The sequence below is a fragment of the Ovis canadensis genome, chromosome 18 (genome assembly GCF_042477335.2).
Source record: "Ovis canadensis isolate MfBH-ARS-UI-01 breed Bighorn chromosome 18, ARS-UI_OviCan_v2, whole genome shotgun sequence".
Taxonomy (NCBI): Eukaryota; Metazoa; Chordata; class Mammalia; order Artiodactyla; family Bovidae; genus Ovis; species Ovis canadensis.
In genome coordinates, this window is record NC_091262.1 from 73,846,285 (window position 1) to 73,873,393 (window position 27,109).

At 46.2% G+C, this 27,109-nt stretch overlaps 1 protein-coding gene, 2 long non-coding RNA genes and 1 other non-coding gene across 8 annotated transcripts; 1 reads left to right on the forward strand and 3 right to left on the reverse strand.

Moving 5' to 3' along the window:
- Nucleotides 1–4: 4 nt before the first annotated feature.
- LOC138423475 (uncharacterized) lies at nucleotides 5–5,684 on the reverse strand. 5 transcript variants are annotated; one of them, XR_011250280.1, is made up of 4 exons: nucleotides 5,525–5,684; nucleotides 3,215–3,337; nucleotides 2,791–3,023; nucleotides 5–2,240 (listed from the first exon to the last, which is right to left on the reverse strand). It is a non-coding gene; the product is annotated as an uncharacterized lncRNA (long non-coding RNA). The 5 variants fall into 5 exon arrangements; XR_011250279.1 differs by lacking the exon at nucleotides 5,525–5,684 and adding an exon at nucleotides 4,562–5,193; XR_011250278.1 differs by lacking the exon at nucleotides 5,525–5,684 and adding an exon at nucleotides 4,562–4,807 and having other exon boundaries at nucleotides 3,215–3,474.
- Nucleotides 5,685–11,943: 6,259 nt separating this feature from the next.
- Nucleotides 11,944–14,219, reverse strand: LOC138423540 (uncharacterized). The gene is made up of 2 exons (XR_011250306.1): nucleotides 13,959–14,219; nucleotides 11,944–12,705 (listed from the first exon to the last, which is right to left on the reverse strand). It is a non-coding gene; the product is annotated as an uncharacterized lncRNA (long non-coding RNA).
- Nucleotides 13,024–13,298, reverse strand: LOC138424023 (small Cajal body-specific RNA 13). The gene has a single exon (XR_011250597.1). It is a non-coding gene; the product is annotated as a small Cajal body-specific RNA 13 (non-coding RNA).
- Nucleotides 14,220–14,360: 141 nt separating the features above from the next.
- On the forward strand, nucleotides 14,361–25,109 carry GLRX5 (glutaredoxin 5). Its single transcript, XM_069559530.1, has 2 exons — nucleotides 14,361–14,849; nucleotides 24,446–25,109. Exons 1-2 carry the CDS (start codon nucleotides 14,552–14,554, stop codon nucleotides 24,622–24,624), a joined length of 477 nt encoding a protein of 158 aa, XP_069415631.1. The 5' UTR covers nucleotides 14,361–14,551; the 3' UTR covers nucleotides 24,625–25,109.
- The last annotated feature ends 2,000 nt before the right edge of the window (nucleotides 25,110–27,109 follow it).

Here is a 27,109-nt window from a genome sequence, read left to right on the forward strand (position 1 = left end):
AAGCTAAAATTGACAAACTTTATTCTTAACAAAATAAAATCCTTCTGAAAGAGCCTGGCCATATTCCTCTCATCAGTGGGCAAGCCAATCTTTTCTCTCTGCTTTTCGCTTAAGGAACACCTTACGTGGTTTTATTTTGTTTTACAATTACATGAGGTAATTGTGGATTATGCAGTTGTAACAGGTTCTACAGAGAAAGTCCTCCGCACCTTTTACTGAGTTTCCTGCAATGGCAACATCTTGCGAGAGTAGCTAATACAGTATCACAACTAGGATATTGACACTGACATCAAGATGCAGAGCATTTCCATGACGACAAGGATCTTTCCTGCTGCTCCTGCCTCCTGGCCCCATCCCCTCCTGCACCCCTGGCAACCACTGACCTGTTCTCATTTTTATAGTTCTGCCATTTCCAGGATATTATACAAATGGAATCATAAAGTGTGTAATCTTTGGGAACTGGCTATTTTCACTCAGCATAATTCACTGGTGATTCATCCAGGTTGTTGCTGTATTAAGAATCCACATCTCTTTATTGCTGAGTCTTATTCCATAGTATAAATGGACCATAGCTCATCTAACCATTTACCTGTTGAAGGACATCAAGGTGGCCTCTAGTTTGGGGCTATTTTGAATAAAGCAGCTATGAACATTTAGTACAGCTTTTCATGTCAATGTAAGTCTTCACACTTTTAAGTTTTAACTGGTATGGTACCTGTACACAGTACCACACCACCAATTTCTGTCCCATTTATTATAGTGATGAACATACTCCAAAGATGTTGAAGTGTCTAGTGATTGCCCAGAACCAGGCTGTGAGTTGAGGAAATTCAACAAAAGCAAACTACATGGTTCCTAACATTAGGAATTTGCAACCTATTGTGGCAGCAACAATAAAACTGAAACAAATAAGTAACATTGAAATAACAAGACAGCATCGCATAGATGCTCGATGGCAGGGTTCAGAATTGGCTCTTACAAGAATCCAGAAATGGGAGAGAAGAGTGAAGGCTCGTGTGTTTGGGCCAGGGCGTTGTGGATAAGGTGAGATGTGAGTTACATCTTGAATGATGGAGAACAGTAACAATATTTAGCATTTATTAAGGGATTTCTACGTGCCAAGCACTGTCCTAAACCTTTATACTTATATTAACTCATTTAGTCCTCATCAAGGTCAGTCAGGGCTTCCCTGGTGGCTCAGATGGTAAAGCATCTGCCTGCAATGCAGAAGACCCAGGTTCGATTCCTGGGATGGGAAGATCCCCTGGAGAAGGAAATGGCAACCCACTCCAGCACTCTTGCCTGGAAAATCCCATGGACGGAGGAGCCTGGTGGGCTACAGTCCATGGGGTCACAAAGAGTCAGACACGACTGAACGACTGCACTTCACTAAGGTCAGTCAGTCAGTCAGTCCAGTCACTCAGTCGTGTCCGACTCTCTGCGACCCCATGAATCGGAGCACTCCAGGCCTCACTGTCCATCACCAACTCCCGGGGTTCACTCAAACTCATGTCCATCGAGTCGGTGATGCCATCCAGCCATCTCGTCCTCTGTCATCCCCTTCTCCTCCTGCCCCCAATCCTTCCCAGCATCAGAGTCTTTTACAATGAGTCAACCCTTCGCATGAGGTGGCCAAAGTACTGGAGTTTCAGCTTTAGCATGAGTCCTTCCAATGAGTACCCAGGACTGATCTCCTTTAGGATGGACTGGTTGGATCTCCTTGCAGTCCAAGGGACTCTCAGGAGTCTTTTCCAACACCACAGTTCAAAAGCATCAATTCTTTGGCGCTCAGCTTTCTTCACAGTCCAACTCTCACATCCATACATGACCACTGGAAAAACCATAGCCTTGACTAGACGGACCTTTGTTGGCAAAGTAATGTCTGTGCTTTTTAATATGCTGTCTAGGTTGGCCATAACTTTCCTTCTAAGTAGTAAGCGTCTTTTAATTTCATGGCTGCAGTCACCATCTGCAGTGATTTTGGAGCCCAAAAAAATAAAGTCTGACACTGTTTCCACTGTCTCCCCATCTATTTGCCAAGAAGTGATGGGACCAGATGCCATGATCTTAGTCTCTGAATGTTGAGCGTTAAGCCAACTTTTTCACTCTCCACTTTCACTTTCATCAAGAGGCTCTTTAGTTCTTCACTTTCTGTCGTAAGGGTGGTGTCATCTGCATATCTGAGGCAATCTTGATTCCAGCTTGTGCTTCCTCCAGCCCAGTGTTTCTCATGATGTACTCTGCATATAAGTTAAATAAGCAGGGTGACAATATACAGCCTTGACACACTCCTTTTCCTGTTCAGAGCCAGTCTGTAGCTATTATTACCTAATTTTACAAATGAGGAAACATATCTATCATGAGGCTGCCCTGAGCTACAACCCAGGTACTGTTATGAATAACCACTCTAACTGTTCAGCTCACAATTCTTATGGATAACCACTGCCCCTACTGTCTGCCTGTTAGCAATAGTGGAGGGCCATTTTCTGGTCATGATTGAATTCCAATCTGTTTCTTAGGTTATGTTTTTACACAGAGCCACACAGAACCCCAAATCTTACAGCTCTGGCTCCATTAATGTGATGAGTTCCTTATGGGTCCACGTTATTGATGAGAAATTACTTTGTAAAGAATAGCAGCAGCCTCAGTAACAGAAGAGAAAGCCTGTGCGCAGTGCACGTGCTACAAGAGGGAGAGAACCAGCCTTGAGGTCTGCTGTGTGTGTGTGTGTGTGTGTGTCTATCGGTGTGTGCAAACAGCAGGGCCAAACCCTCCAGTCACATTGCTTACCTGCAGTGAGAAAAACATCGGAGCTTCAGCTTCGTACGTTCGGGGAAACTCGCAGGGCCGGCTGAGATCATTTCTGATAATGACTGTGGTTTTGTGTTCTCCGAACCGCTCTGTACCAGGAAAGTCACAGCCACGCTCAGCGATTTCCTTGGTTGCTGAATAGGTGGGATGTGCGATTACTCTTCGTAAACAGACTTGACTGCTGCTCAGCCTTGCAGCTTCACTGTTTTGGCCTAAACAATGGCAGCACAACACTAGGAACCTGGTTCCTTTGTTCAGTTTTGTTTTGAAACCTAAATGCAACCTTTAGAATGTCAGTGTTGCCAACCCAGGGGTGGTCGGGGGAGGGAGGGAGAAGGAGACGTGGGGAGGGGAGCCGTGGCAGAGGGGCGAGCTCACAGAGGGAAACCTCCTGACGTGGTACCTCTGGGGCTCAGCATCCCTTGGCTGGCTGGTCCAGGGTGGGCCATCTCCCCTCCTTTGTCTCCACATCCAGAAAATGGGGCCGCTTCCTGTCCCGACTTCCCTGTAGGATCTGTCCTCAGGACTGCAGAGAATAAGGGCCATGGGAATGTATTGCAAACTTGAGGTTCTGTGCAAGGGTGTGCTATCATGGGAAATGGAATCCTCCCATGACTAGTCTTGCCAATCAGAGTTCACGACTGAGACCGACTCAGGAAGAGGCTGTGGGGAAGGAAGAATCTCCAGTAAGGAGGCAGAGAGAACTTTTCGTGTTTTTGCCCCCGGGAGGCAGGGTTTTGAATTCTGCTGCCGTGTTCCCTCCTTGCTTTGGGCAGGCTTGGCTGTCCTGAACACGTGATAATATTAGAGGTGCAGTGTAATAGGCAGCATGCCCAGGAAGCGGGGCTGCGGCGGTGGGGGGCAGGGGGACCTGCACCTGACTCAGGGCAGCCAGGCATTTGTGCCCTCTCCCATCAGACCATGCAAGCGGGCTGGGCTCTACTGGGGGAAGCCCACATCTGGGGCACAGCTGGCCCCTCTCCTGGACTGACAGAGGCTTGGGTCAAAGGTCCACACGCCTGTAAGAAACCTGTTGCTCTTGATGATAATTCTTGATGTTTTCCCAGCCGCGAAGGTCATTTTACCACAGAAGCCTCTTTCCATCAGATGTTAGAATCCTGCTCTGAGCTGGCCCCAGATACACGCCGAATGAACGCTTTTCAAACCAACCACCTCAAGTCCTTGCTGTGCATGAGGCCCAGCACCCGGTCTGCAATCTTAAAAGAACTTTAATTCTCAATTTCTTTAACGCTGTTGGGATAGTCCACAGAGAAAAACAGCAAGGGTCACCAAATGCACCTCCTGGCTCTATAAAAGCCAGACTCGGGGGACAGAAGCAGCCCCCATAAATGGGCAGGAGAGAGAGCAACACACACCCTGTGTCCTTGGGTATTTACAAGCCCGGCTGGTGCAGCGCCAGTGGCATTAGTTCACCGGCTTCAGCAATCAAGGCTGTTTCATCACCCAAGCTGAAATATTTGTGTCACTGGTGAATCTGGGCAAAGGCCGAGACCCTGTCTGCTCAGTTTACAGTCTCTGAGACAGCCTGACACACAGGTGCACAGACACAACTCAGCCAGCAGACTCTAGAAATTCACTGGCCCAGCTCCGTCATGTTCCAGAGACTCAGAGGTTCGGGAGCTGCCCAAGGTCAGGGAACACAAGCCCTCCCTACCCCCGCCCCCCCATGGCTCAGCCCACAGCCACGCTTACCTCCATTGCCAAACCCCGGGGACATCTGGGTTCTTACCTGGCCTCTCTTGTCGCTTCTGACTGCCCTGATGGGGCCTCTCTCCTGGAAGGAAGCTTGTTTCGCCTCTGGCCTCTTCTAGTCTTCAGGCCTATCCCTCCCTAACAGCATACATCTCCCAGCTTGCGTCGCTGGTTTTTCCCTTTTTTCTTGCTCTCTCTGCCCAAATCTTTTTCTTTTTAATAACTTACTTTGGCTGCGCTGAGTCCTAGTTGCAGCACTCAGGATCCTGATCTTTGTTGTGGCATGCGAGACTTTTTAGTTGTGGGGTGTGAACTCTCAGCTGCAGTGTGTAAGATCTAGTTCCCCAGGGATCAAACCCGGACCCCCTGCATCGGGAGCACGGAGTCTCGTAGCCACTGGACCACCAGGGAAGTCCCCAAATCTCTTTGATTATCAGGTCCAGACCTTCCGGGGCAATCATCTGAGTACTTTCCCCCGATATTACAGATATAACCTTCGATAGATAAACTTAGATATAAACTTAGATAGATGCCCCTCAGATTCCTCAGACTCAGAATGTCTGCAAGCAATTTGTGTCTCACTCCTCCAAGTCTTCCTGTGTTCCTCGTATTCCCTAGCCAGGAGGAGCTCCAGGGCTAAGGTAGAACTTGGGGGTAAGCCTGAGTCCCGCCTCTTCTTCCCAGCCCCCTCCCCACAACCAGCCAGTCACCAGATGACATCAACCCAGCCTTCAAAGTGTGGAATGTGGTTTGCACGGGTGACCTTCACTCACGGCACACAAGCAGAGCCCAGGAACCGCTCCATCTTCCAGTGGTCTCCTGACCAGTCTCCCTCAGTCAGTCTGGGCCACCTCCAGTTCATCAACATTCTTACCCAGCTCGTTTCTCGAGAACTCTGCAGCAGACACCCTTGCTATGACCTTCTCTCATCCCAAGGACAAAATCCTAAGCCCCAGCGACATTCAATTCACGTCTACTAGAGAAACACCCTGGCACCCACCTGGGCCTTTCCCTTGCTGGTTTCCTTGCCCCGGAGTGTCCTTCTCTTTTAAATAGCAGCTCTCTACCCTTTGTCAACACTCAGTTCAAACACCATCCCCTCTGCTAACTTTCTCTGAGGCCCTGCTGTGCTGGGCCAGGCAGCCCCACCCCTTGCTGGTACTTAGTGACATTCTTGCAGTAGGGCTGAGGTCCTGGGGAGTGGGCGTGTCCTACTCCACTCTGCGGCCTGCTTAGCACAAGCTCTATGGCTGAATGGTTCTCTCCTTCCTACGGTGTCTGTGGTCAGTACTGCCTCATGCAATCTGGGGATCTGAGACACTGTCCTACGTTGTTCACAACGCCACATGTTCTCCAGTCAAGAAGTATGTATTGTGCACACAGAAGGACCAGGGTGGGAAAGAGTTCCATTGGACTAGAAGCTGAAGGTCTGTTGGGGTGGGAGGGGCATAAAATTAAACTGTGATACATACAAAACCCCTGAAGGGTTTTGGTCTCCAAAAGTAGAGAAATAGGGCTGAGTGGTAGGACAGCAAAGTGGTTCTGTCCTTTGATGCCTCTAATGGTGTATCCAGCATTTGTGGAACTGCTCTATGGATGGCTGGCTAGCTGAGCTCTTAAGCCCAGCATGTGACTTGCAGTTTAGAAAAATCCAACTTTATGCCAGTATAATTCAATACCTCACCACCGAATTAAACATATTAAGTAATTTTAAGGTGCTCATCCTGGACTAATATGAGATATATAACAGGAATAGAATAACACTGTTTTTTTTGGCATTAATGAGGGAAGAAAGTATGCCTCTGAAATTTATTTTTTAACACAACCTACTTAGACCATGTCTTCCCTGGTGGCTCAAATGGTAAAGCGTCTGCCTACAATGCAGGAGACCCGAGTTCAATCCCTGGGTCAGGAATATCTCCTGGAGGAGGAAATGGCACCCCACTCCAGTATTCTTGCCTGGAAAATCCCATGGATGGAGGAGCCTGGTAGGCTACAGTCCATGGGGTCGCAAAGATTAGAACACCACTGAGCAACTTCACTTAGACCATGAGTCTGTATACTTTTTGTTGGCAATCTAACATATACTACGTTCCCTTGACTTCTTAACCAAAGCACACGGAATACCATTTTCTTGTCTGGGTGACTTGGAATTACTACACAGGGGCTCTAACGCTCAAGGAATTCTGACACGCGAGGACCATGAACCTCCGCTTGCACCCAATGCTCCCAGAATGCAGCTGTCCAAAAAAGAGAAAAATCCCCAAATATCTGCTTCTCAGTTTTTAAAATCTCCTGTTAGTCATGGGTTCTTCCTGCGTTTTGTGTTAACCTTTTAAATTTACTTCTAATCTGTTGTGGCTGTAATATTAGAAAACTAAGCAAGTATACTGTTCCCTAAAATAAGCACAAGTCTTGGAAAGGAACCAACAGCCTCTTCCCAGAATCTGGCAGCTCCCACACTCCTGTGCCCTGACAAGGGACAGCACTTACTGGCTTTTGCTGCCCTGCTTCCTAAGGGAGATAGACTAGTGCCCCCTACCTGCCTTGCGGGGTAAGGCCGAGACGCGCATTATGAAAAGCTCCAAGTTTCTCAAAGAATAGAATGATTTTGAAAGTTGTGCAGTATGGGTGAAGCCCCCGAGCCGCAGCTGCGCAGTAGGAAGAGATGAACAGGGCAACAGCTCACCCACTGGCCTGACATACAGGCTCAGAGCTACACCGAGTGCAGATCTGGATGTCTGGAGAGGGCAGAAGGCTTGGAAATATGTCACCTCCTCCTCAGGGCTTTATTTTTTTTAAACAGTTTTTATTTACTGAATTTTTGGCTCTGCTGGGTCTTTGGTGTCTCTAGTGCTTTTCTCTAGTTGTGGAGAGGGGGGGCTACTCTCCAGCTGGGGTGCTTGGGCTTCTCTTTGCGGCGGCTTCTCTTGTGGGGCACGGGCTCTAGGGCGCCCAGGCTTCAGCAGTTGGTGGTGCACGGCGTTAGCTGCTCTGAGCCTTGTGGGATCTTCCCAGATGAGGGATGGTACCCCTGTCTCCTGCATCGGCAGGCAGGTTCTTTATCACTGAGCCACCAGGGAAGCCCTCCTCAAAGTTTTAACACAAAATTCTCTCGGTGATCCAATTTGTAAGGGCAGCCTATGCAAAATGCTCCCCCTTCTTTATTATATTATTTTTCTACAAAGTGTAATTGGTTAATAATATAGTCTTTTTATTAAAGCTCCAAAACTCTGGCTCACGGAAATTTGATATCAAATTAATTCTATCTCAGTAGGTTACACTCTCAAAAACTGTCAAGTTTAGAATTAGCAAGTGGCTAATTTTTTGGGCTGGAAGAGTAGAAAAAAATATTATTTAAAGTCATTATTTTTCCTGCAAAAGGAAAATAAACAGTTAATGTCATCCCACTTCCAACCTACTCCCCTACTCTGAGAAACAAGGGTCCTTTGCTAGCTACTCTGGTGAAGGAGGCTAGAGCTATGGATTCCCAGGAGAGCAAGATTTAATTCTGAAGCATGTAATTATCAAGGCCTAAAGGCTGAAGTATGAAGTGAAATTCTGACTCAACATAAAGAGTGCTTATGGCCTTGGTAATATGTCTTAGTCATCATTCAAAGGAAAACAATAAAATTTTCTCAGTGTTCGTCTGGCTGCGAGCTCAGAGATTATCAGAGGGAGACACAGACTCCTGCCAACAGATAAACCGTCCTAACATGTGACACACAACAGCCCTGGCTCCTTGCTGTTGAAATTCTGTGGTCTAGGCACCTTCTCAGAAGTCTCTGGAACGTAGTAACAGTTTGAGTTATGGAATCTGCCTGTTGGTAAAGAAAGAAACATAACACAAAACGTTAAAATGTTTCACTAAACAGCTAAGCAGAATTCAATTCTTCTATCACCTTTACTCAAGGCTTAGCACACTTTATGATTAACTTTTAATTTTTAATATGACCTTATGCTGCTGCTGCTGCTGCTGCTAAGTCGCTTCAGTCGTGTTCGACTCTGTGCGACCCCAGAGACAGTATCATTTGGGTTCTTTCCCTCGAAATGAAATAAGGTTCTCAATAGAAAAAAGCCCAGCAGATGTCTGACTTTAAAGGCCTATGTGTAGCCAGGGAGTTCGGTCCTCACTGAGAGGAGCATAGGGATAAAAGGGAACAACTTTCAGAAGTGAAAAACTATGGGTTATTTTTTTAATTGGAGTTTTGCACTGTTGTCATTTTAGTTTCAAAAAGCATAAAAATCACATTTGTGTCCAATACATACTCATATCCTGGAGATAATTCAGGAATATTTAATTTTCTGTCAGACTTACTGAATTTGTTACAATTCTGAATTAAAATTTTTTTTTAAATGCTTGTGAAGGTAAAACAAAACAAACTTACGAACCCCAAGTGCTTAAGTTTGTCAAAAAGATGTTACTAACAAAGAGTGAAAAGAGAATTTAGGAGCCCAAATGCCCGAGAACAATTATCCTAGGTCTAAGGCAAGTTTCAAATGAATTCCTGTATGCAAAACCTGTTTGTCGTGCTACACCCACACAACAGTATTTGGGGGGTAAATGTCTAATGGCAGAGGAATAGAATGCAAAGAAATTCATTAAAACTCTCCAGTCCTTATATAAAGACAGGACCCTTGTGGCAGAAAGTGAAGAACTAAAAAGCCTCTTGATGAAAGTGAGAGTGAAAAAGTTGGCTTAGAGCTCAAACATTCAGTTTTAAGCCAGCTCTTTTACTGTGTTTCATGTTATTATGATTAGATAAATGCTACTGACATGTAGGGCCATGTAGTAGGCCGCGTTTTCCCCTTGTACAATAGGTGTGTTTTCTTTGGGGCTAATAACGATCTTGTTGGAGGCCTGGAGTGCTGCAGTCCATGGGATCACAAAGAGTTGGACCTGACTGGGCAACTGAACAAAACAACAATAACATGAAATACTGATCTAACCAGTTATGAGACAACTGAATGAGAAAGTAATGGGAAGAGATATGCATCTGTGGAGGAAGTTAAATCCTCATCTTTCTTAGTGGGAGGGCAACCAACACCTGAACATTAAAAGTTAAGAAAGTAGCTAAGCACACAAGTTCTTTATACAGGGATAAGCACCAAGGAAATTGATTAAGAGATGAAAGTTATCACCTAATGAAAAAGCTTATAAAACCTACTTAGTTCTTTAATCTATATGCATATCTAGATTCGATTAAAATAAAAAGTGAACCAAAAATGAAACAACAAAAGCTCAACATTCAGAAAACTAAGATCATGGCATCTGGTCCCATCACTTCTTGGCAAATAGATGGGGAGACAGTGGAAACAGTGGCAGACTTTATTTTTGGGGTCTCCCAAATCACTGCAGATGGTGATTGCAGCCATGCAATTAAAAGATGCTTACTACTTGGAAGGAAAGTTATGGCCAACCTAGACAGCATATTAAAAAGCACAGACATTACTTTGCCAACAAAGGTCCGTCTAGTCAAGGCTATGGTTTTTCCAGTGGTCATGTATGGATGTGAGTTGGACTATAAAGAAAGCTGAGCGCCAAAGAATTGATGCTTTTGAACTGTGGTGTTGGAGAAGACTCCTGAGAGTCCCTTGGACTGCAAGGAGATCCAATCAGTCCATCCTAAAGGAGATCAGTCCTGAGTGTTCATTGAAAGGACTGATGTTGAAGCTGCAACTCCAATACTTTGGCCACCTGATGTGAAGAGCTGACTTACTGGAGAAGACCCTGATGCTGGGAGATTGAAGGCTGGAGAAGGGGACAACAGAGGATGAGATGGTTGGATGGCATCACTGACTCAATGGACCTGAGTTTGGGTAAACTCCACGAGTTGGTGATGGACAGGGAGGCCTGGCATGCAGCAGTCCATGGGGTTGCAAAGAGTTGGACACAACTGCGCAACTGAACTGAACTTTGCCAATGTCACAAATATATTTTTCACAAATCAAGGAAGGGGGAAGATGTGAGGGGCGGGAAATTCCAGGGGCAATCCCAATAAGCTCGTATGAGATGCTCAGGACTGGAAGCCAGACCCCACACTCTACATCCCAAATCCCAGAACAGAATCAGGTTCTGCTGTGACACCTAGGCTTTCATAAAAGTTTCTTCCAGGATTCATTTTCACTTGAATCTCCATTTCCTTTAGACTGAACTAACTCAATTTACAGCATTTTCCTTCATTTTACCCAGATGGAGAGCACTACCTCTGCGGCAGAGAAGGGAGTGCCTGAACAAAGCCTCCTTTCCTGCCTCTAAGCTGAGCCCACATGATGTGAGAAACTGCGATTAGCAAAACCGAGGCCACTCCCATGGCCAGAGAAGTATTTATAAACCCAGCTGTCTTGTCAGATAGAGGTAGTAAAGGTTGCAAAGGCGTTTCTATCTTTGCCTTACCAGTGAGCAAAACTCCTCTCGGGAGGCTGGGCACTGCCACACATTTTATCATTTATTTTTAGGGAATCAAGTTAATTCCAGGATTGCAGTGATGCTCTAAAACGACTCAAGAGCTAAGGTCATCATGGAGAAAGGTCTCGGGTTCTGGCTCAGGTCTACAGAAATCTGGGTCTTGAATGCTATTCTAGCTCAGGAATGTCTGGGGGCTCTAGCCATCCTGCAACACAAGCAGCCACTTTTCTCTTAAAATGACACTTACAGAATGCTCCAGCCAGCTCGGACCTACTGGAAGTTTCTGGGGTCATGTGTCCTATACAAAATAACCACACCCTGTCAGAAGGCAGCATGAACCTCAGGACTGAAGTTAAGAGTATCAAAACACTGACACACCAAGTGTTCAAATGAAGTTCCACCTTTAGGCTGGGTAATCCTTTTTGTTTAGGGCTGATATATAGGAAGAAACGATGTCAAATTTGTAAGGTTTTAACTATGGGTTCAACCAGCATTTGCTTTCGGAGTGGGTAGAAAGGAGAAATTTTACTAAATATAGTAAAACCTTATCTATAAATAACCACGGGAAAGAAAACCACTTTTAGGATGCCTGAGTCAGCATGTTTACATAGTAGACTATTTAGTTTGGGGTCAAATTACATTTTGTGACCCAAATCCCAGGATTCTCCTAGGTTTCTTGTACTTCCCACCCCCACTTCCCTGTTAATGTCCCCAAGGGAGAGATCACAAAGTGATAAAGAGGGTGATGTCCAGTTCAGAACGCCCAAATGTACTTGCATACAAAGGCAGATTCCTTACAACTGTTTAAGAATTTTTGTCATAGGTTCACTATAGAGTCTCTAGTGAGAAAGTTGATAATTCAGAAGCCAGGTTATATACAAGAGGCTGGTGCTTTGGAGGAAATATTTTGAACACTATTTTGATTCTCTAAATCACTGATGTTTGGTGCCAACACCTGATGAGTGGTTTTAAGTCAAAGACAGAAAGGAATATATTCAACACATACAACATTTTATACTTCAGGTTACTTTATTAAAAACTTACATTTAGGTGTATTGCTTCAATTTCTTTGGTCTAGATACATGATCTCTTTCCCTTCATCATCTTATCAAAGCCATCCCACTTAGCTCTTTGAAAGAACCCCCGCTTGCTTTTCCATGTCCTTGCATTTCAGACAGTCTCACCGTATTGACTGTAACTAGCAACTCTATCGTAAGTTTGGAAAACATAGGGTTCATATTCTTCCTGCTCAAGGATTATTCTTAATGACAGCTATATTCTCAACTTAATAAAATGTCTGTCAATTGTACAGGCAAAGCCAATGTTACAGACCAGGCAAACAACAGGCTACTCCCCACCACCCAGTTTTACATTTTGGACCCTCACATAATCGGTTTGCAAATTCTTCTCCCTAATCCAGTGAACACAAGCAGAGAATCAGGCAGCTTATAGGAGGCAATGAACAATTTACATTTTCTGGAACAAACTGTCAATATTTATTGAAAAAATAAAATAAAATAAACTTACTATAAGCACTGGGTTAGCCAAAAAGTTCATGCCGGTTTTCTCAGCTTACAGGAAAACCAAATGAACTTTCTGGCCAACCCAATATGAGTATATGTTAGGTGACCTTGAAAATGATACAGTTCCTAAAGTTATGAGCCACAGATGCTGGACTTCTGGAACAATAGTTAAACTTCTGCATCACATCACTTTCCGTATTATTTCTGTTCATGATGTCTGTTCCTCTGATTTACCTGGAATCAATGACTCTGGGGGAGAGAAAAAGGATTCTTTAAGAAGCTCATCAATCGTGGGTCCCACATTAGTAAAGTACTAAACATCAATAACATCAGAGGGGGGTTAAATAAATATGTCACTGGGGAGCATTTCTGAGGAAAGTCTTGAGTTTAATTTTCAGCTTATGGGGCTCAAGTTTCATGCTGAATGATTATTTAGAAGATACTCTTGCTGAAAGCACATATTTTAATTTTCAGATTTTTAACCTTGAATGCAGAACGAGGTCACCTCCAGCCACAACTTTTAAAATACTTAGGGTTTTAAAAAAAAAAGAAAAGAAAAGAAAGGTAATTTGTAGCAGTACTGAAGTGTCCAACAGAAACCACTTCATCTGTTAAACAATATCTGACTGCCAAAGTTTCTCTTCCTGTCGGTTGATAGACAATGGCATGGCACAGCCATCATCACCGTGGCAACAGCACTGGGAACTATCAGAGGAAAATTGCACATGGCACTGCCGGCCCTCGAGCAGTCCTGCCTCAGCTTCCTCTGGAGGATGCTTTCTCTGCAAGTCTGGGGTGCTCCAGGGTACCATCAACCCAGTGCGACGCCGAGACTACAGATCACATGGCGATTTCACCGAGCCCCGCTCTTCGGGGGTCACTCTTGTCAGCAACGCAAGCACCCGTTTTACGTACTGAAGATGCAGCGGTGAATGAAGTCAAGGGTCTGGGAGGGAAGGCAACAACAAGCTAATGATGTACGACAAGGTGTGACATGCACAATGAAGAATGGAGAAAGCGGTGGGCCTCGGGAGGCTTCCTTTCCCTCCCCTGTACCCCCACACTGCTTTGCGCCCGCCTCTCATCTGTCAACCTTTGGGCACAGGTCTCACTGGACGTCTCTCCCCGGCGCCGTGCCTTGTACGCAGCAGCTGCTCGGAAAACGTTCCTCGAACGAACCAATTCCTTTCTTAAGTTTCTCACTCAACACACCTTTCCTGGGGCCCAGGCCCAGGGGTTAAGTAGGCTGAAAAGTCAGCGAAGCCCCGACCACACAGACAAGAGCGCCTCGTGAACTTTAAAAGTCAAAAGCTATTTTAGTGAAATAATCGAGGTGCAGAGACGAGAAAGGGTCTGGGTCTCCCACGTGGGCAGCGGGACAGCCGGAGGGCCGGGACTCAAGCCCCGCGCGCCCCGACCTCGTAACCCCGGCCAGGCCCGGCCCCCAGAGGCCCGCGCGTCCCTGCTCCCGCCACGGCCTCACGGAAGCTCCGGCAGCTCACCTAAGCGGACAACGCAGGACCGAAGCCAACTCCAGCCCCTCCCCTAACCCTAACCCTAACCCTAACCCAGGTACCGGCCAACCGCACTGCCGCGGCAACGAAGCTGCCGCCGTCTGCACCGGAACCGGAACCGTCGTCTAGACGTGACCCCTTCCCGGCGTTCCGCGGAGCTGCGAAAACCCCTCCCAGCGCCTGACCCAGTCCTCCCACAGTATCCCAGCAGGCCCGTCTACCCTTCGAAGGGAAGTCGTCTTTTTGGTTTCGCCTCTGCTTACCACGGAACGTCGTGACACTGATGGACATCCACTTTCTCCAATCAGCTGACGAAGCGGTTGCCGACGGCCAACGGTAAGGGGGTGGGTAGAGGCTCAGACGTAAAGACCTCCTTCAACCTGTCGGGGCGGGACGAGCAATCTGATTGGTAGAATCAAGTAATTGCGGGCCAGCTCTATCCAATGAGGGAGAGCTATTCGGAGCCGGTCCAATGAGGGCCTCCGGGGGGCGGGCCGAGTCGCCGCGGGCCGGGCCCCGGGAAGGCTCCGGCTGGCTAGCCCAGGTCGCCGGCGGTCAAGAGCTGCGGCCAACGTGCTGGGATGAGCGGCTCTCTGGGCCGGGCGGCGGCGGCGGCGGCGACGGCTCTGCTCCGCTGGGGGCGCGGCGTAGGCGGCGGCCTCCGGGGCCCGGGCGTGCGGGCGGCAGGCTCGGGCGGCAGCGGCTCGTCGGAGCACTTGGACGCGTTGGTGAAGAAGGACAAGGTGGTGGTCTTCCTCAAGGGGACGCCGGAGCAGCCCCAGTGCGGCTTCAGCAACGCCGTGGTGCAGATCCTGCGGCTGCACGGCGTCCGCGACTACGCGGCCTACAATGTGCTGGACGACCCCCAGCTCCGGCAAGGTCAGGGCCGGCTGCGGGCGGGGCTGGGAGGCGACCTTCCTTGGCTGCTCTGCGGGGCCGAGGGTCTGTCGGGCAGGTCCGTCCGGGGGCTCGAGGGGAGGGGGTTAGGGTATGGGTTTCCACACCGCATCAGAGCATCTAGAGTGGGGGCACGATCGAGTTGGAACTAGGTTTTGAAGATCTGGGGCTCTGGGCCAGTCTGTGCAGCGGGTTTAAGTCCTAGCGGTTCTCCGATCCTCACTCTGAGCTGTAGTAGGCGTTTCGGGGCAAGTTCTCTTCGGCTGAGTCCAAGCAACATTATCAGCAGCCCGACTCCCAGCTCTGCAGGAGTGGGGAAGTGGGGCAGAGGGATACAGGAAGAGGCCCTAAGAAGTAATCACTTGGGGACAATTTGAGGGAGTGGCCTGTCCCGTGGATAAGGGACAGGTGCTGTTGATGGTGCCGGGAGGGCCGAGGTTGCCCTTTTCTGAGGCTCGGGGATTCAGAGATTGGCCTGTCGTGCCTCAAGGCTGGGGGATGAGGGTGGTCAGGGACCGTTCTCCGTCGTTGCTTACAAGGAGGGGCTTGACTCAGCTTTTGGAGTGGACTTAGCTGACGTCTGCTGCTGAAAAAGACATGGAAATTTATGTTCAGATACTCACGGATGGGGGAGATTTGTGGGAGATAGGGTATCTTAGAGAGGTTTGTGGGGAGCTGGATGAGGAATGACTCCTGAGCCCTAGCTAACTCAAGCTGGCAGCTCCAGGAGCCAGTCAGGTTCTGGGGCAAAGTATGCAGAGTCTGTGACTTGTCACTGGCTCTGGAGGGAGGGAGGAGGGCCCTGACAGTTAATTAGCACCTTTGCTGTTGAGTCTCCTGCTGTGAACCTTACCTGCATTCTGCTGTTTCAAGTGAGTTGAGTAGGAGGGACTGGAGAAGGGAATGGCTCGGGCACGCATTCCAGTATTCTTGCCTGGAAAACCAGGCCTGCCCTTTGGCTGGGGTGGATGGGGCTGGCAGAGAAATGGGGGGACTGTCCCTGTACCCGCTGAAGCGTGGCATTCCAGTTAGACTTTTCAGTGACTGAGTTCTCCCTGAGTCTTCCTGAGGTTGTTTAGTGACAGCGTCCTGGAGAGTTTTAAGGCACCAAGTTCTCTGGTAGTCTCCATGCCGAGTTCTGTATTCTGCTGTTCTGCATTTGAAGTTGTCCATCATAGTCATTCCAACATGGACGAGACAGGCTGGTGTCAGGGAAAGGCTTCAGGTTAGAATCCTGTGGCCAATCCATTCTGCAGCCTGAAGCAAGGCACAAAACTGCGTTTTCCCTTTGAATAATATGAGGATAATGAAACCACGTGTGCCAAAGATTTTGTGAGGAACAAAGAGAAAGGAAAACTTTTAGAACGTTCCCGTCATCTCACCTGGCACAGGGAAGGCACCCACTAAATGGTAGCTGTTTTATTATTAGCACTTTATGACTTTAAAAGTATTTTTCCCCATGTTATCTAATCCGTACAGAACTCTTGGTTTTGGCGGGTGGAAATGAGGAGTGAAGGCAGCTTAACATTACCAGAAGGTATGGGATCCCAAAGAGTCGGACACAACCGAGCAACTAAAAATTTAAAAAAGTAATACTTCCATGTATTATGCCCACGATCCTTTTGCCTTCCTGGTCTTCTGGAATGCTACCAAGTGGCTGGCTTTTTTCACTTACAGGGTGAGCTGCAGTCTTCATCCAGCAGCAGGGTGTCTCTGCTTATAAGATAAGATGGGAGTAACTGCAGTCTCAGCTGGGACCTTGCCTCGCCCCTATGGCCCTTAGTAAAAAGTTGTGTTGTTGATATCTTGCTTAGCATAAAGTTTTGAGAGCCTCCAGTCTGTGACTTTCAGTTCTCCTGTTTAATATAACCAGTGGATGGTATAACTGAATCCCTTTGCTCTATACCTGAAACATTATGCATCAACTATACTTCAATTATTTAAAAAATAAATATAACCAGAGGTAGGCCATACTGCAGTCTGGCCAGCAAACTGAAAGTAAGAGCAGGAGTGAGAATGTTTTTGCTAAGAACACTTCTGTGTTTGACTTTCAGCCTTCTGTTCTTAAGTGTTCAAACAATAGCAACAGGAATTTAACCCTTAAATGTCTTGACCGTTGACCTTCATCAGACCATTACTTTAGTCAGTAAATGTGTTACATGTATATTGAACATAATACATGTCCTTTGTTCCCTAGAAAAGTAAGCATTAGTGTAAGTCTTAACCTCCAGACTTAGGGCAGGGTGGTGTAAGCAGGTTTTCACAGTGAGGATTAGTTTAGCCTGGGTGAGGCTTTGAAACTTGAAGTCTCCATCTTTTTGCTTGCCACAGCTTTGAGTTTACCGCGAGAGACTGACAGGCTGTCTGATGCTTGCTTTTGCCAACCAAGGATATGTCTGTGCGCCTTTCCCAGACCAAGGTCACTTCTAGTAACAGGAGAGTTCAGTTCAGTTCAGTCACTCAGTTGTGTCTGACTCTGCGACCCCATGGACTGCAGCACGCCAGGCTTCCCTGTTCATCACCAACTCCCGGAGCTTGCTCAAACACATATCCTTCGCCTCGGTGATGCCATCCAACCATCTCATCCTCTGTCGTCCCCTTCGCCTCCTGCCTTCAGTCTTCCCCTAGAGGGCAGACAGAATGAAAACCACGACAGGAGAGGGACTCCTGCAAAACTGGCCTTTCCTGCTTTCTTGTGCCAGAGGAGGCTGAGCTTTACAAAGAGCCCAAGCTGGAGGAAGACCCTCAGACACTGTCTCCTGGTTCTGGGCGCTGGGTCCATGGAGTGTAGTGCCCAGAGGTGTCAGGCCGAGACCTGAGACCCAGGGAACCAGGGCGACTGTGAGGCAGCTTTGCACTTTGTCCTTCCTCAAGTTTTTGGTTTTTTTTTTTTTCCTTTTTTAAAACCTGGAGCACGCATTGAAGACAACCACAGTGGAACCCAAAGAGATAGGGACCCATCTCCCAGCCCTGGTCTTAACAAAGACTAATCTTTACTTTTGGTTTCAAAAGAAACATGTGCTCATGGGAGAAGCTTGGAAAACAATAATGAAAACCTAAAGCAAATGACAATCCACTGTAATTCTGGTGGAAACCATAAACCATTATTATTAATATTTGGATCTACCTTCTAACAGTTTTTTTTTTTTTCAGTAGAGTTGAGATCACACATGTCTATATATAGCGTTCTGCCCTCCTGAGAGCGGGGAACGTGTCTTTTGTGACTCCCGGAGCACTGTGCGTGTTGCTTATGCAAAGCGAACTTTCAGTGAGTGTCTCAATGAAAACTGCTTCTTTTCTTTATCATTTTATCATAAACTCGTAAAAACATTACGGACACTGGAATTTCTGCCTGTTCAGATTACTCTTATGTTCTTCATGTAAAGAGCAGTGTCTGTTGAATGAATAACCATCATGCTTTGTTGAATGGTTCTTAAGCATTTGAAAATACGCTCAGCCTCTCCAGTGTCCAGGACTTTAAGGATAGTAAAGCTATGATGTTAGCAAGAAGTCAGATCAGGAGTGTGCGTACGTGTCTATGGAGGGCGGGTTGTATGCTGCAGACAGGGAGATAACGTGTGCCCACCCTCTGGAGGAGAAACTCTCAGTACCCGGGCAGGTTGAAGGTGAACCGACCTGAAGACCCATCTGTTTCATGCTCAAGTATTTAGTCTACAGCAGGGATCGACAAGCTTCCTTTGTGAAGAGCCAGAGTGTAAATACTTCAGGCTTTGGGCGCCCAGTGGTCTCTGTTGGCGCCTGTTCAGCTCTGCCGTTACAGTGTACTGCAGTCAGGGACGACGCCTAGATGAAGGAGAGAAGCGGAGTTCCAATAAAACTTTACTTATAAACACAAGGAATTGGAGTGGACTTGGCCTGAAGGCTGTGGTTTGCCTCCCCATGGGCTGGAGAGGCCGTCCCCTGCCTGTGAACTCAGAGACTCCTGTAAGGATGTGCAACTTCTTTGTAGTAATGAAAAGCGGGCAAGAAAGGATCTTGGTCTCTTAGCAGCAGAGTGAAGAAAGCAACTGTGTCATGTGATGCGAAACTAAGCTATGGTTAAAAAATTAATTAGATCTAGGTGTATTTAATCTGACTGAATCTCAGAAAAGACAATGGTTAGCTCAAAAGGTGGCTCAGTGGTAAAGAATCCACCTGCCAATGCAGGAGACTCAGGGTCGGTCCCTGGGTTGGGAAGATCCCCTGGAGAAGGAAATGGTAACCTGCACCAGTATTCTTGCCTAGAAAATCTCATGACAGAGGAGCCTGGCAGGCTGCGGTCCATGGGGTCAAAGAAGAGTCAGACTTGACTTAGTGACTAAACAACAACCAGTTGCAAAAAGGTAATTGTGACTTAATTGTGTGTATATAAATGTTCAAAATGTGAAGCAGTCCCATGGATTGCAGATCTGTGTGTCATGCAGGTGGGGCTCACAGGTAGGCAGGAGTAACCGATGCCAGCCCCCGGCCAGAGGCCACCTCTGGTGGTCAAGAACCTGGCCTTTGGACTCCCAGGCACCGGGACGCAAATCTGGCTCCACCACATGCTAGCTCTGTGACATTGGTTAAGTTATTTAACCTCAGAGCCCTTATTTCTTCATCTGTAGAATAAGAACAGTTGTACATACCTCTGTGAAGATGAAATGAGATTAGATGTGTGAACAATGTAAGAGTATGAAGCTCAGGAACCCGTAGCTCAGGAAATGGGGTTTTTATTGCTGCATGGCCTGCTTCATTGGTGTTTTCCCCGCATTCTTTCCCTCTGTTTTCCCCGCTGCATATATTGTCAGAAGAGCGTCACTGTGAGCGGGGTAGACGAAACTGACGTGGAGAGAGTAGCCACCGTGCACCTGGCACAGTGGGAGCATAATTTCTTTCACCAATTTTAACTTATTTAATCTTCATAGTAAATCTGTGAGGCAGAGTTATTCCCATTTTACAGAAAAGGAAACGAAGGCTAAGAGATGCGATTTACCTGAGGCTATATTTACAAGCCAGCCAGCCAGGCTGACCCCTGAACCAAAGCCTTGTTCCCTCTTGTGTGCCCGTTCAGTCGTGTCTCACTCTTTGTGACCCCGTGGACTATAGCCCACCAGACGCCTCTGTCCATGGAATCTCCCAGGCAGGAACGCTGGAGCGGGTCGCCAGTCCCTCCCCCAGGTTCCTTCTTGGCCCTGTGGTTTACTTTTCTTCTCTTGAAGCTCTGCTGTTTTTGATGCTTTGAGCTCACATTATCTCTAACAGTCCTACCTGCTTAAGTCCTTAAGTACTCCCAAGTTGGGGGATATGGAGAACTACATGACTCCAGAGGAGGTGGCGTAACCTCTCCAAGGAGTAGAGTCCCCTATTTGGCAGAGTTGGAATTAACCTGCGTCAGACTCTGAAGCTCGTGTCCTGAAAATCTGCCGAGAAAAAGGAAAACTGGGATCACGGTGCTCTTATGGTTGATTGTCCAAAGCAGGAATGATGTCCAGTGTTCTGAAATGTCAAGAATTTTAGAAGCACCTTTTGAAAGTTCTGGAAGGGAATTTTCTAGAACATTTCCTCCCCTCTGACTTGATACTTTGGAATATTAAAATTTTTGGTGGAGCAGTGGGTGTATGTAGAACTGATTTTGTAAGAGACTCCCAAGTCCCAGTCCTGGTTTTACCTGTTATGTAACTTTGCATTCAGCATTTTCTGTCACAAACAGAATCACATTTTATCATCTATAAAGTATGGTTATCATTAATATCCATTCTTGGCTATGATTTTCGAATTATTCAAGAATTGCTCCAAGCAATTTTTCAAGCTATATATTCCAAGCGATAGATGCAAGAACTACACAAATACTCACACTTACATTGTAGTCACGGAAAATTTAAAGGGTGAGAAAAATTAGCCATACTTGATTGATTGTGACTTGATAGAATTTTAGTTTCCAATTTATGATTCATCGTCTTTTGTTTTGGGGAGTTTCTCACTTCACTTTCTAGGAAGCAGTTGGGTATTTCCTTTAATATTTAAACTTGTAATCAGAGTCTTTAAAACATGGAAAATGACATCGTTTTTAGGAAAGATGTCAGAGCTTTGCTTTGGCATCAGCCACCCACACTTGCTACTCTAACAATGAGAGAAGCAGGTAAGCCTAATCGTGATAAACTCAGCACTGTGGGCCCCTTGGGCACTGTCATAGTGCCGCCCTGTGCTCTGAGTGGGGCTCTCCTACGCTCTTGAAGTGCAAGTGATCCGGACAGTCACGGGCCATGGGGTTTGCAAGGAATTTGTCTCCCTTGCACGTGACTGTGTTGGATACTCAGAGTGGTCCAAAAGCCCACTTGTTTTGGGCTTTTGGTGGTGGGCTTTTGGGTAGTTTTGGTGGTAAGAATGGATTCCCTTCCTTCCTTGTAGCTGGGATGCATGGTCTGCAGCAGCATAATATTCAGTGAACGGGACGCGCCTGACGCTTTGGTTCAGCATGGTACAACCATGGTTGAGCATAAAAACAATTGATGAAAGCAGATCATTCTTTTACTCAACAAAGGTTTTATTTTAAAACATCATACTTTTTAGGATTAAACGTGGTTTTCGGTGGCCTTCAGATGGGAAATTTTTTCACCTTTGGAGTGTTTCAAAAATTGTAGGCACTGGGATTTCCTTGACAGTCCAGTGATTTAAGACTACACTCCCAGTGCAGGGGGCCTGGGTTCAATTCCTGATCGGGAAACTGAGATCCTGCATGCTGCCAGGCACGGCAAAAAAAAAAAAAAAAAAAAAAAGCAGGCGTTCACCAAAAGAATCAGTAATATTTATTGCTGCTGCTGCTGCTGCTAAGTCTCATCAGTCGTGTCCGACTCTGTGCAACCCCGTAGATGGCAGCCCACCAGGCTCCTCTGTCCCTGGGATTCTCCAGGCAAGAATACTGGAGTGGGATGCCATTTCCTTCTCCAATGCATGAAAGTGAAAGATGAAAGTGAAGTCACTCAGTCATGTCTGACTCTTAGCAACCCCACGGACTGCAGCCCACCAGGCTCCTCCATCCATGGGATTTCCCAAGCAAGAGTACTGGAGTGGGGTGCCATTGCCTTCTCCCTATTTATTGCTATGGAGAGCTTAATGCACGTATTATTAATTGGGGGGGGGGAACCCCATAGTGTTGTACAGATAAATGGTTTGTGTACCTAAATGTAAAAGATGTTTAAGAAAGTTTAGAAGGGGTAAAAAATTCACATTAAAACAATTCTTCCCTGGAGAAGGAAATGGCAACCCACTCTAGTATTCTTGCCTGGAAAATCCTATGGATAGAGGAGCCTGGAGGGCTACAGTTCATAGGTTGCAAAGAGTCAGGCTGGACTGAAGTGACTTAGAAAGGAATAATATTCAGTCATATAAAAGTATTAAGTAATATATATTACAGATAGATAAGCTTAAGAATGTTATGCTAAATGAAGGAAGCTAAGCACAAAGGGCCAAATATTTCTATTTATATGAAATATCTAGAACAGGCAAATCTGAATACTGAGATATATCAGTCTGTATGGCACAATAGAGTTAGGAAGCAGCTTAGTGGTTGCCAGGAGCTGAGGGAAGAAGGGACCAGGAAATTACTGCTTAAAGGGGATGAGATTTTTGTTTGGGATGATGAAAAACTAGATGGTCACGATGTTTACATTGTAAATATAATTGATGGGATTAAATTGTAAACTTTAAAAGATTAAAATTGTAAATTGAATGTTGTATATATTTTACCACAATAAAAATGTAATGCCGCAAAAAAAAAATTTCTTAATCCTCCCCATCATAAATTTTAAAAAGATGAATTATTGGAAACATAAGTAAATTCGGATAGTCTCTTCGTGTTTGAGAATAGAGTTTTGTTTTTTTTTTAAATCCCAAACACATAACTTACATGGTAAGTAATTATTTATGTAGTACCAAACATCAGAGCAATGGAAAACCTGAATTCTTCAGAGTATTCCAGTATGAAGACATTCTGATGGTTCGTGGAATTTGCCCTTTATTGATAATCTCCAAACCTCCAGCTGGCTTTAAAGAAAAAAAAAACAAAACAAAACAAACCCAGAGTGGCTTCAAAGCGAACTTTTCAGAGCCTATAATGTTGTAACCATTTCTTCATCCTTGAAGCCTGTCTGCAGAAGAAAGATAAAACTCTCCAGCAGTGACCTTCTAGCGCTGTCCTGCTGAGCAAAGTTGCTGGGTTTTTTTTTTTTTTTTTTTTTAGGAGGCAGTGACTTAAAAGAGAAAAACATAAGGTATCTTGGGACTGTCGTTTTTAAGATAACTCATATTGGCCATCTTACTTGGTCAAACACATCTGATAATAAATGATAGGGCATCAAGCAGAAGGTTTTGTATCGTTTGTTTACATAAAAACCACCACTTGGCCGATTTCTAAAATGTACATAATACGATCTTTGGCTTGAAGAATCTGTTGACTTTTCTGTTTCATTTATTTGTGTGTATAAAAAGGTACACTTCAATCTCAGGGTCTGAGTCAAAAAGAAAGTAAAAGATGAGGAATTCAGAAAAGGGTTTTTTGATTTTCTTCAATGTCTTAAGATTGCAACCACATTCCTCTCATGACCAGCACCCTCGTGGCCCAGCTCTGAACAGAATCATCAGATGGTTGCCCTGTCCCAGGAGGCGCGTCATCTCGGTGTGTCCTTGGAGCCACTGTCTTTCTCTCCTAGTGCGGGGAGTGGGTCTCCCTCGGCCTGTGGCCCTGTACCTGGCCCAGGACATGGGCCTTAGTGAGCCCTGGGCCCTCCCTTCATTTTTCTCAGTCCCTACGAGTTCTGGGCTGAACCAGCTCAGCTGTCCCATCTGAGGGGCGGAATAGGGCCAGAGCCATAGTCTATAGACACAGGAGACGGATTTTTGCTTGGGTAAGAGAATCATTAAAGATAAAAACCAGTGACTCAGTGTCTTGCTTCACCAACCAAGAAAGGCGTGAAGAACATTAGGTGGGGGCTGCCCAGTCTGCCAGTGAGTCACTGTGATGGGCCCACATTCAGTTGTCATTTGGAATTGAAGTTGTGGCATTTCTCTTTTTATTTTGCTGAAAACGTGGCTGGCACAAGCATGGGCAATATCACCTTGTGTATCTTGTGTAACTTGCATTAACTAATCAAGTACTCTGCCATTATCCAGGGTCAGTCGTGAGTCAGGTCATTTATGAGAGTTTTCCTTACCTGATTCCTGTAAAAACTTTGTGGGATGAAGGTAGAAACAGAGGATGGAGGCCTCTCAGTTTATAATTGGAAGAGTCAGGGGTTTTTTTTGGTTTTGTTTTGTTATTTATTTATTTGGCTGTGCTGGGTCTTGGTTGCAACGTGTGGCAACCCTTGAACTCTGGCTCTCTGCCTTGAGAGCTCAGAGTCTTAGCCATCGGACCATCAGGGAAGTCCCAAAGTGTCAAGGTTTAAACAGGGGTTCACTGGACTCTAAAGCTTACGCTGTCCCCAAGGATGGGGAGCAAGGGAGGGACACGGGGTGTCCTGCTCAGAGCAGGGAGACGTGTTGTCATGCAGGTTCATCTTTGCTCATTCCAATGACCCTTCAATGTTCTTTCCACGTAGGCATTAAAGACTACTCCAACTGGCCCACCATCCCGCAAGTGTACCTTAACGGCGAGTTCGTGGGGGGCTGTGACATTCTCCTGCAGATGCACCAGAATGGAGACCTGGTGGAAGAACTGAAAAAGCTGGGGATCCGCTCCGCCCTCTTAGATGAAGCGAAAGACCAGGACTCGAAGTGAGGGAAGGAAGCCCCGGGCGAGGAGCCGCTGGCGTCAGAGTCTCACCACCAGAGAAGCCTTACCCATCCAGGTTCCCACTCTTCAGATGACTGCTTGCGCTGGCTCCTCCAGTTTGTAAGCAGCCAAGTGATTTTAGCGTGTCTGGTGTTTGGGCAAGGAAGATCCTATCGCGAACATAATTGTGACCACTGTATTGTCATAATCAATGTTGCATTACGAGATTGTTGTAAACAAAATTCCTTCTTGTGTTGTCCTTTGCTGTTTGCCTGATTCAGGAGTAAACCTGGGAGCTTTTGAATCATTGTTATTCTTCACGGGTCCTCCACAAATATGTCAGTCTTCAAAGATAATATACCACCCCCCCCAACCCTCCCCCAGTTTTTTGTGACTTGTTCTATTAAGAAAACTGATGGACAAGGAAGAAAATAAGATAACCGGGTTTTTTTTTGTTTTTGTTTTTTTCAAATAAAATGCCAACCCAGGGATACTGCATGTGAGTGGTTATTCTGAACAGCAGGAAGTCTGTGCGTTCATGTTCTGGCTGCTGTAACAAAATGCTGTGGACTGAATGGTTTGTAAACAGTGGGTGTAGATTTCTTACAGTTGTGGAAGGCAGAAGTCCAAGATCAGGTCTGTAGCGGATACGCTCTGTGGTGAGGGCCCACTCCTGCTTCACAGACAGCCGTGTTCCCACTTTTGGGGCCCCTTTTGCACTAATCCCATTTATTAGGGGTCCACCCCATGACCTGATCACCTCCCAAAGGCCCCACCTCCTGACACCATCCCTTTGGGAATTAGGTTATATATCAGCATAGGAATTTTGAGGGGACACAGACAGTCAGTCTAGAAGGACTTTTAGTAACTCTGACCTTTGGATTTTAGAAATTAAGAGTGATTCTCATACTCTTCTATGAAAATTTCCATGAAAATTGCCATCAAGCTGTGCTCTAATTTCTTGAGGGAAAGTAAGTATTGTAAATGCTGAGAGGCGTTGATGATCCAGTTGGAGTTCTGGGCGGACTGGACTGGCAAGAAGTGAGTGGGAGAGACAAGGGGGTGCCCCGCTTGCCCTTCTCCAAAGACCTGTGCTTGGCCAGCTGTGCTGCACTTCAATAGGAAGCGGCCATTAACTCCGTCCAAAACATGGGATCTTGTGAACCTTTTATTCCTTAAAAATAGGGCCTTTATAAAAAAAGAACATAATTGAAATCATAGTTGAGATCTTCCAGCGCATGGTATCTTTTAACAAGACTGTGTTTCTTCTCCACCTGGGCTGAACGTGGAGCTGGAGGTAAGCTTTGCAGTGACTCATGGGAAGAAAGCCCACTCTTAAACCTTGGGCTCCCCAGAAGCCTTCATTCATCTCCAAGAACTTAAAGCATCTATTCAGAAGTGCATGGTGGCAGAGGTAGGAAGAAGCTGCATTTTTTTTTTTTAAATTGAAAAGAGCAAAAGTAATAACAAAGAGGATGGCTTATTTCCCCAGAGCCGTTTGGGAGGCTTGTTCTGTGTTGAACACTGGGTCTACATGAATGCCTCTTGGAAAAGCTCTGAAAACAGATGGACTTAGTAGGGTAAGGATTGACCTGCCTGGTGGTCCTGCAGGTCTCAGCTCCTGGTTCCATCCTTCCCACACAGCGCCCCCGCCGCCCACCCTCCAAGAGCCTGTGGAGAAAGGAAAGACGAGTTGTAGCCCCCCCACAGGTCATTGGGGGCTGTCCTGTTGGATGAGAGGACTGGCCTTGATAAATCACAGAGCTCGGGGCTTCAGGGGAAAGAAAAGCAGAGTGCTGTCACAAAAGGTTTCCTGTTACACGTGCTTTATACGCTGCATCTCATCAATACTTTCTGTGTCTGCTCTACGCTAAGAGCTTACACAGACCCGTAGAGGAGGTTGGAGCTCATTTGTTGGAAGCATGTTGTTTTACAAATGAAAATGAGGGCACTGGAAGGAAGCCCTGTGCCACTGCCATGCCAGGGCCGAGCCAAGCCTGTGACCTTCTCCTTTGGAAAGAAAGTAGCAAATCACTCTCTTACCATTCCTGGATGAGAACCAGGCTGTGGGGCACACATGTGAGTGTGCAAAACTGACCCTCGCTTTTGCTTCTGGTGCTTTTCCATAATTTTGCTCCTTTTGGCTTTTTCCCTAAGCCTGCCTTTATCCCCATAGGGTTCATCTAAACAATGAAATGATGAGAAACATTTGCAGGGAAACATCAATGTAGGAAACCTCCCTAAAATATCAGCACTGGGAGAGAGCCACCAAGTAAATAATGTGACTCAGAGGCTTATGAATCACAGTGAGATCATATCAGTCACCAGAGAGCTTAAAAGTTTAAGGAATCACTGAGCTCTACAAGGAATGGAAATGTTCTTTCCAGCAGTTCATTAATATTTTTCTTTATGCTTGACACATCTTTCCCAAGTGGGAAATTGAAGATGGTATCTGATGTCAGTCTGAATAATTTTAATGATCTGCATAATT

What these genes read in the sequence shown, in the direction of transcription:
- GLRX5 (XM_069559530.1), top strand. Translation starts at nt 14,552, where the DNA reads ATGAGCGGCTCTCTGGGCCGGGCGGCGGCGGCGGCGGCGACGGCTCTG. An exon ending in CGACCCCCAGCTCCGGCAAG is followed by an intron (nt 14,850 to 24,445) that starts GTCAGGGCCGGC and finishes CTTTCCACGTAG; the next exon opens with GCATTAAAGACTACTCCAAC.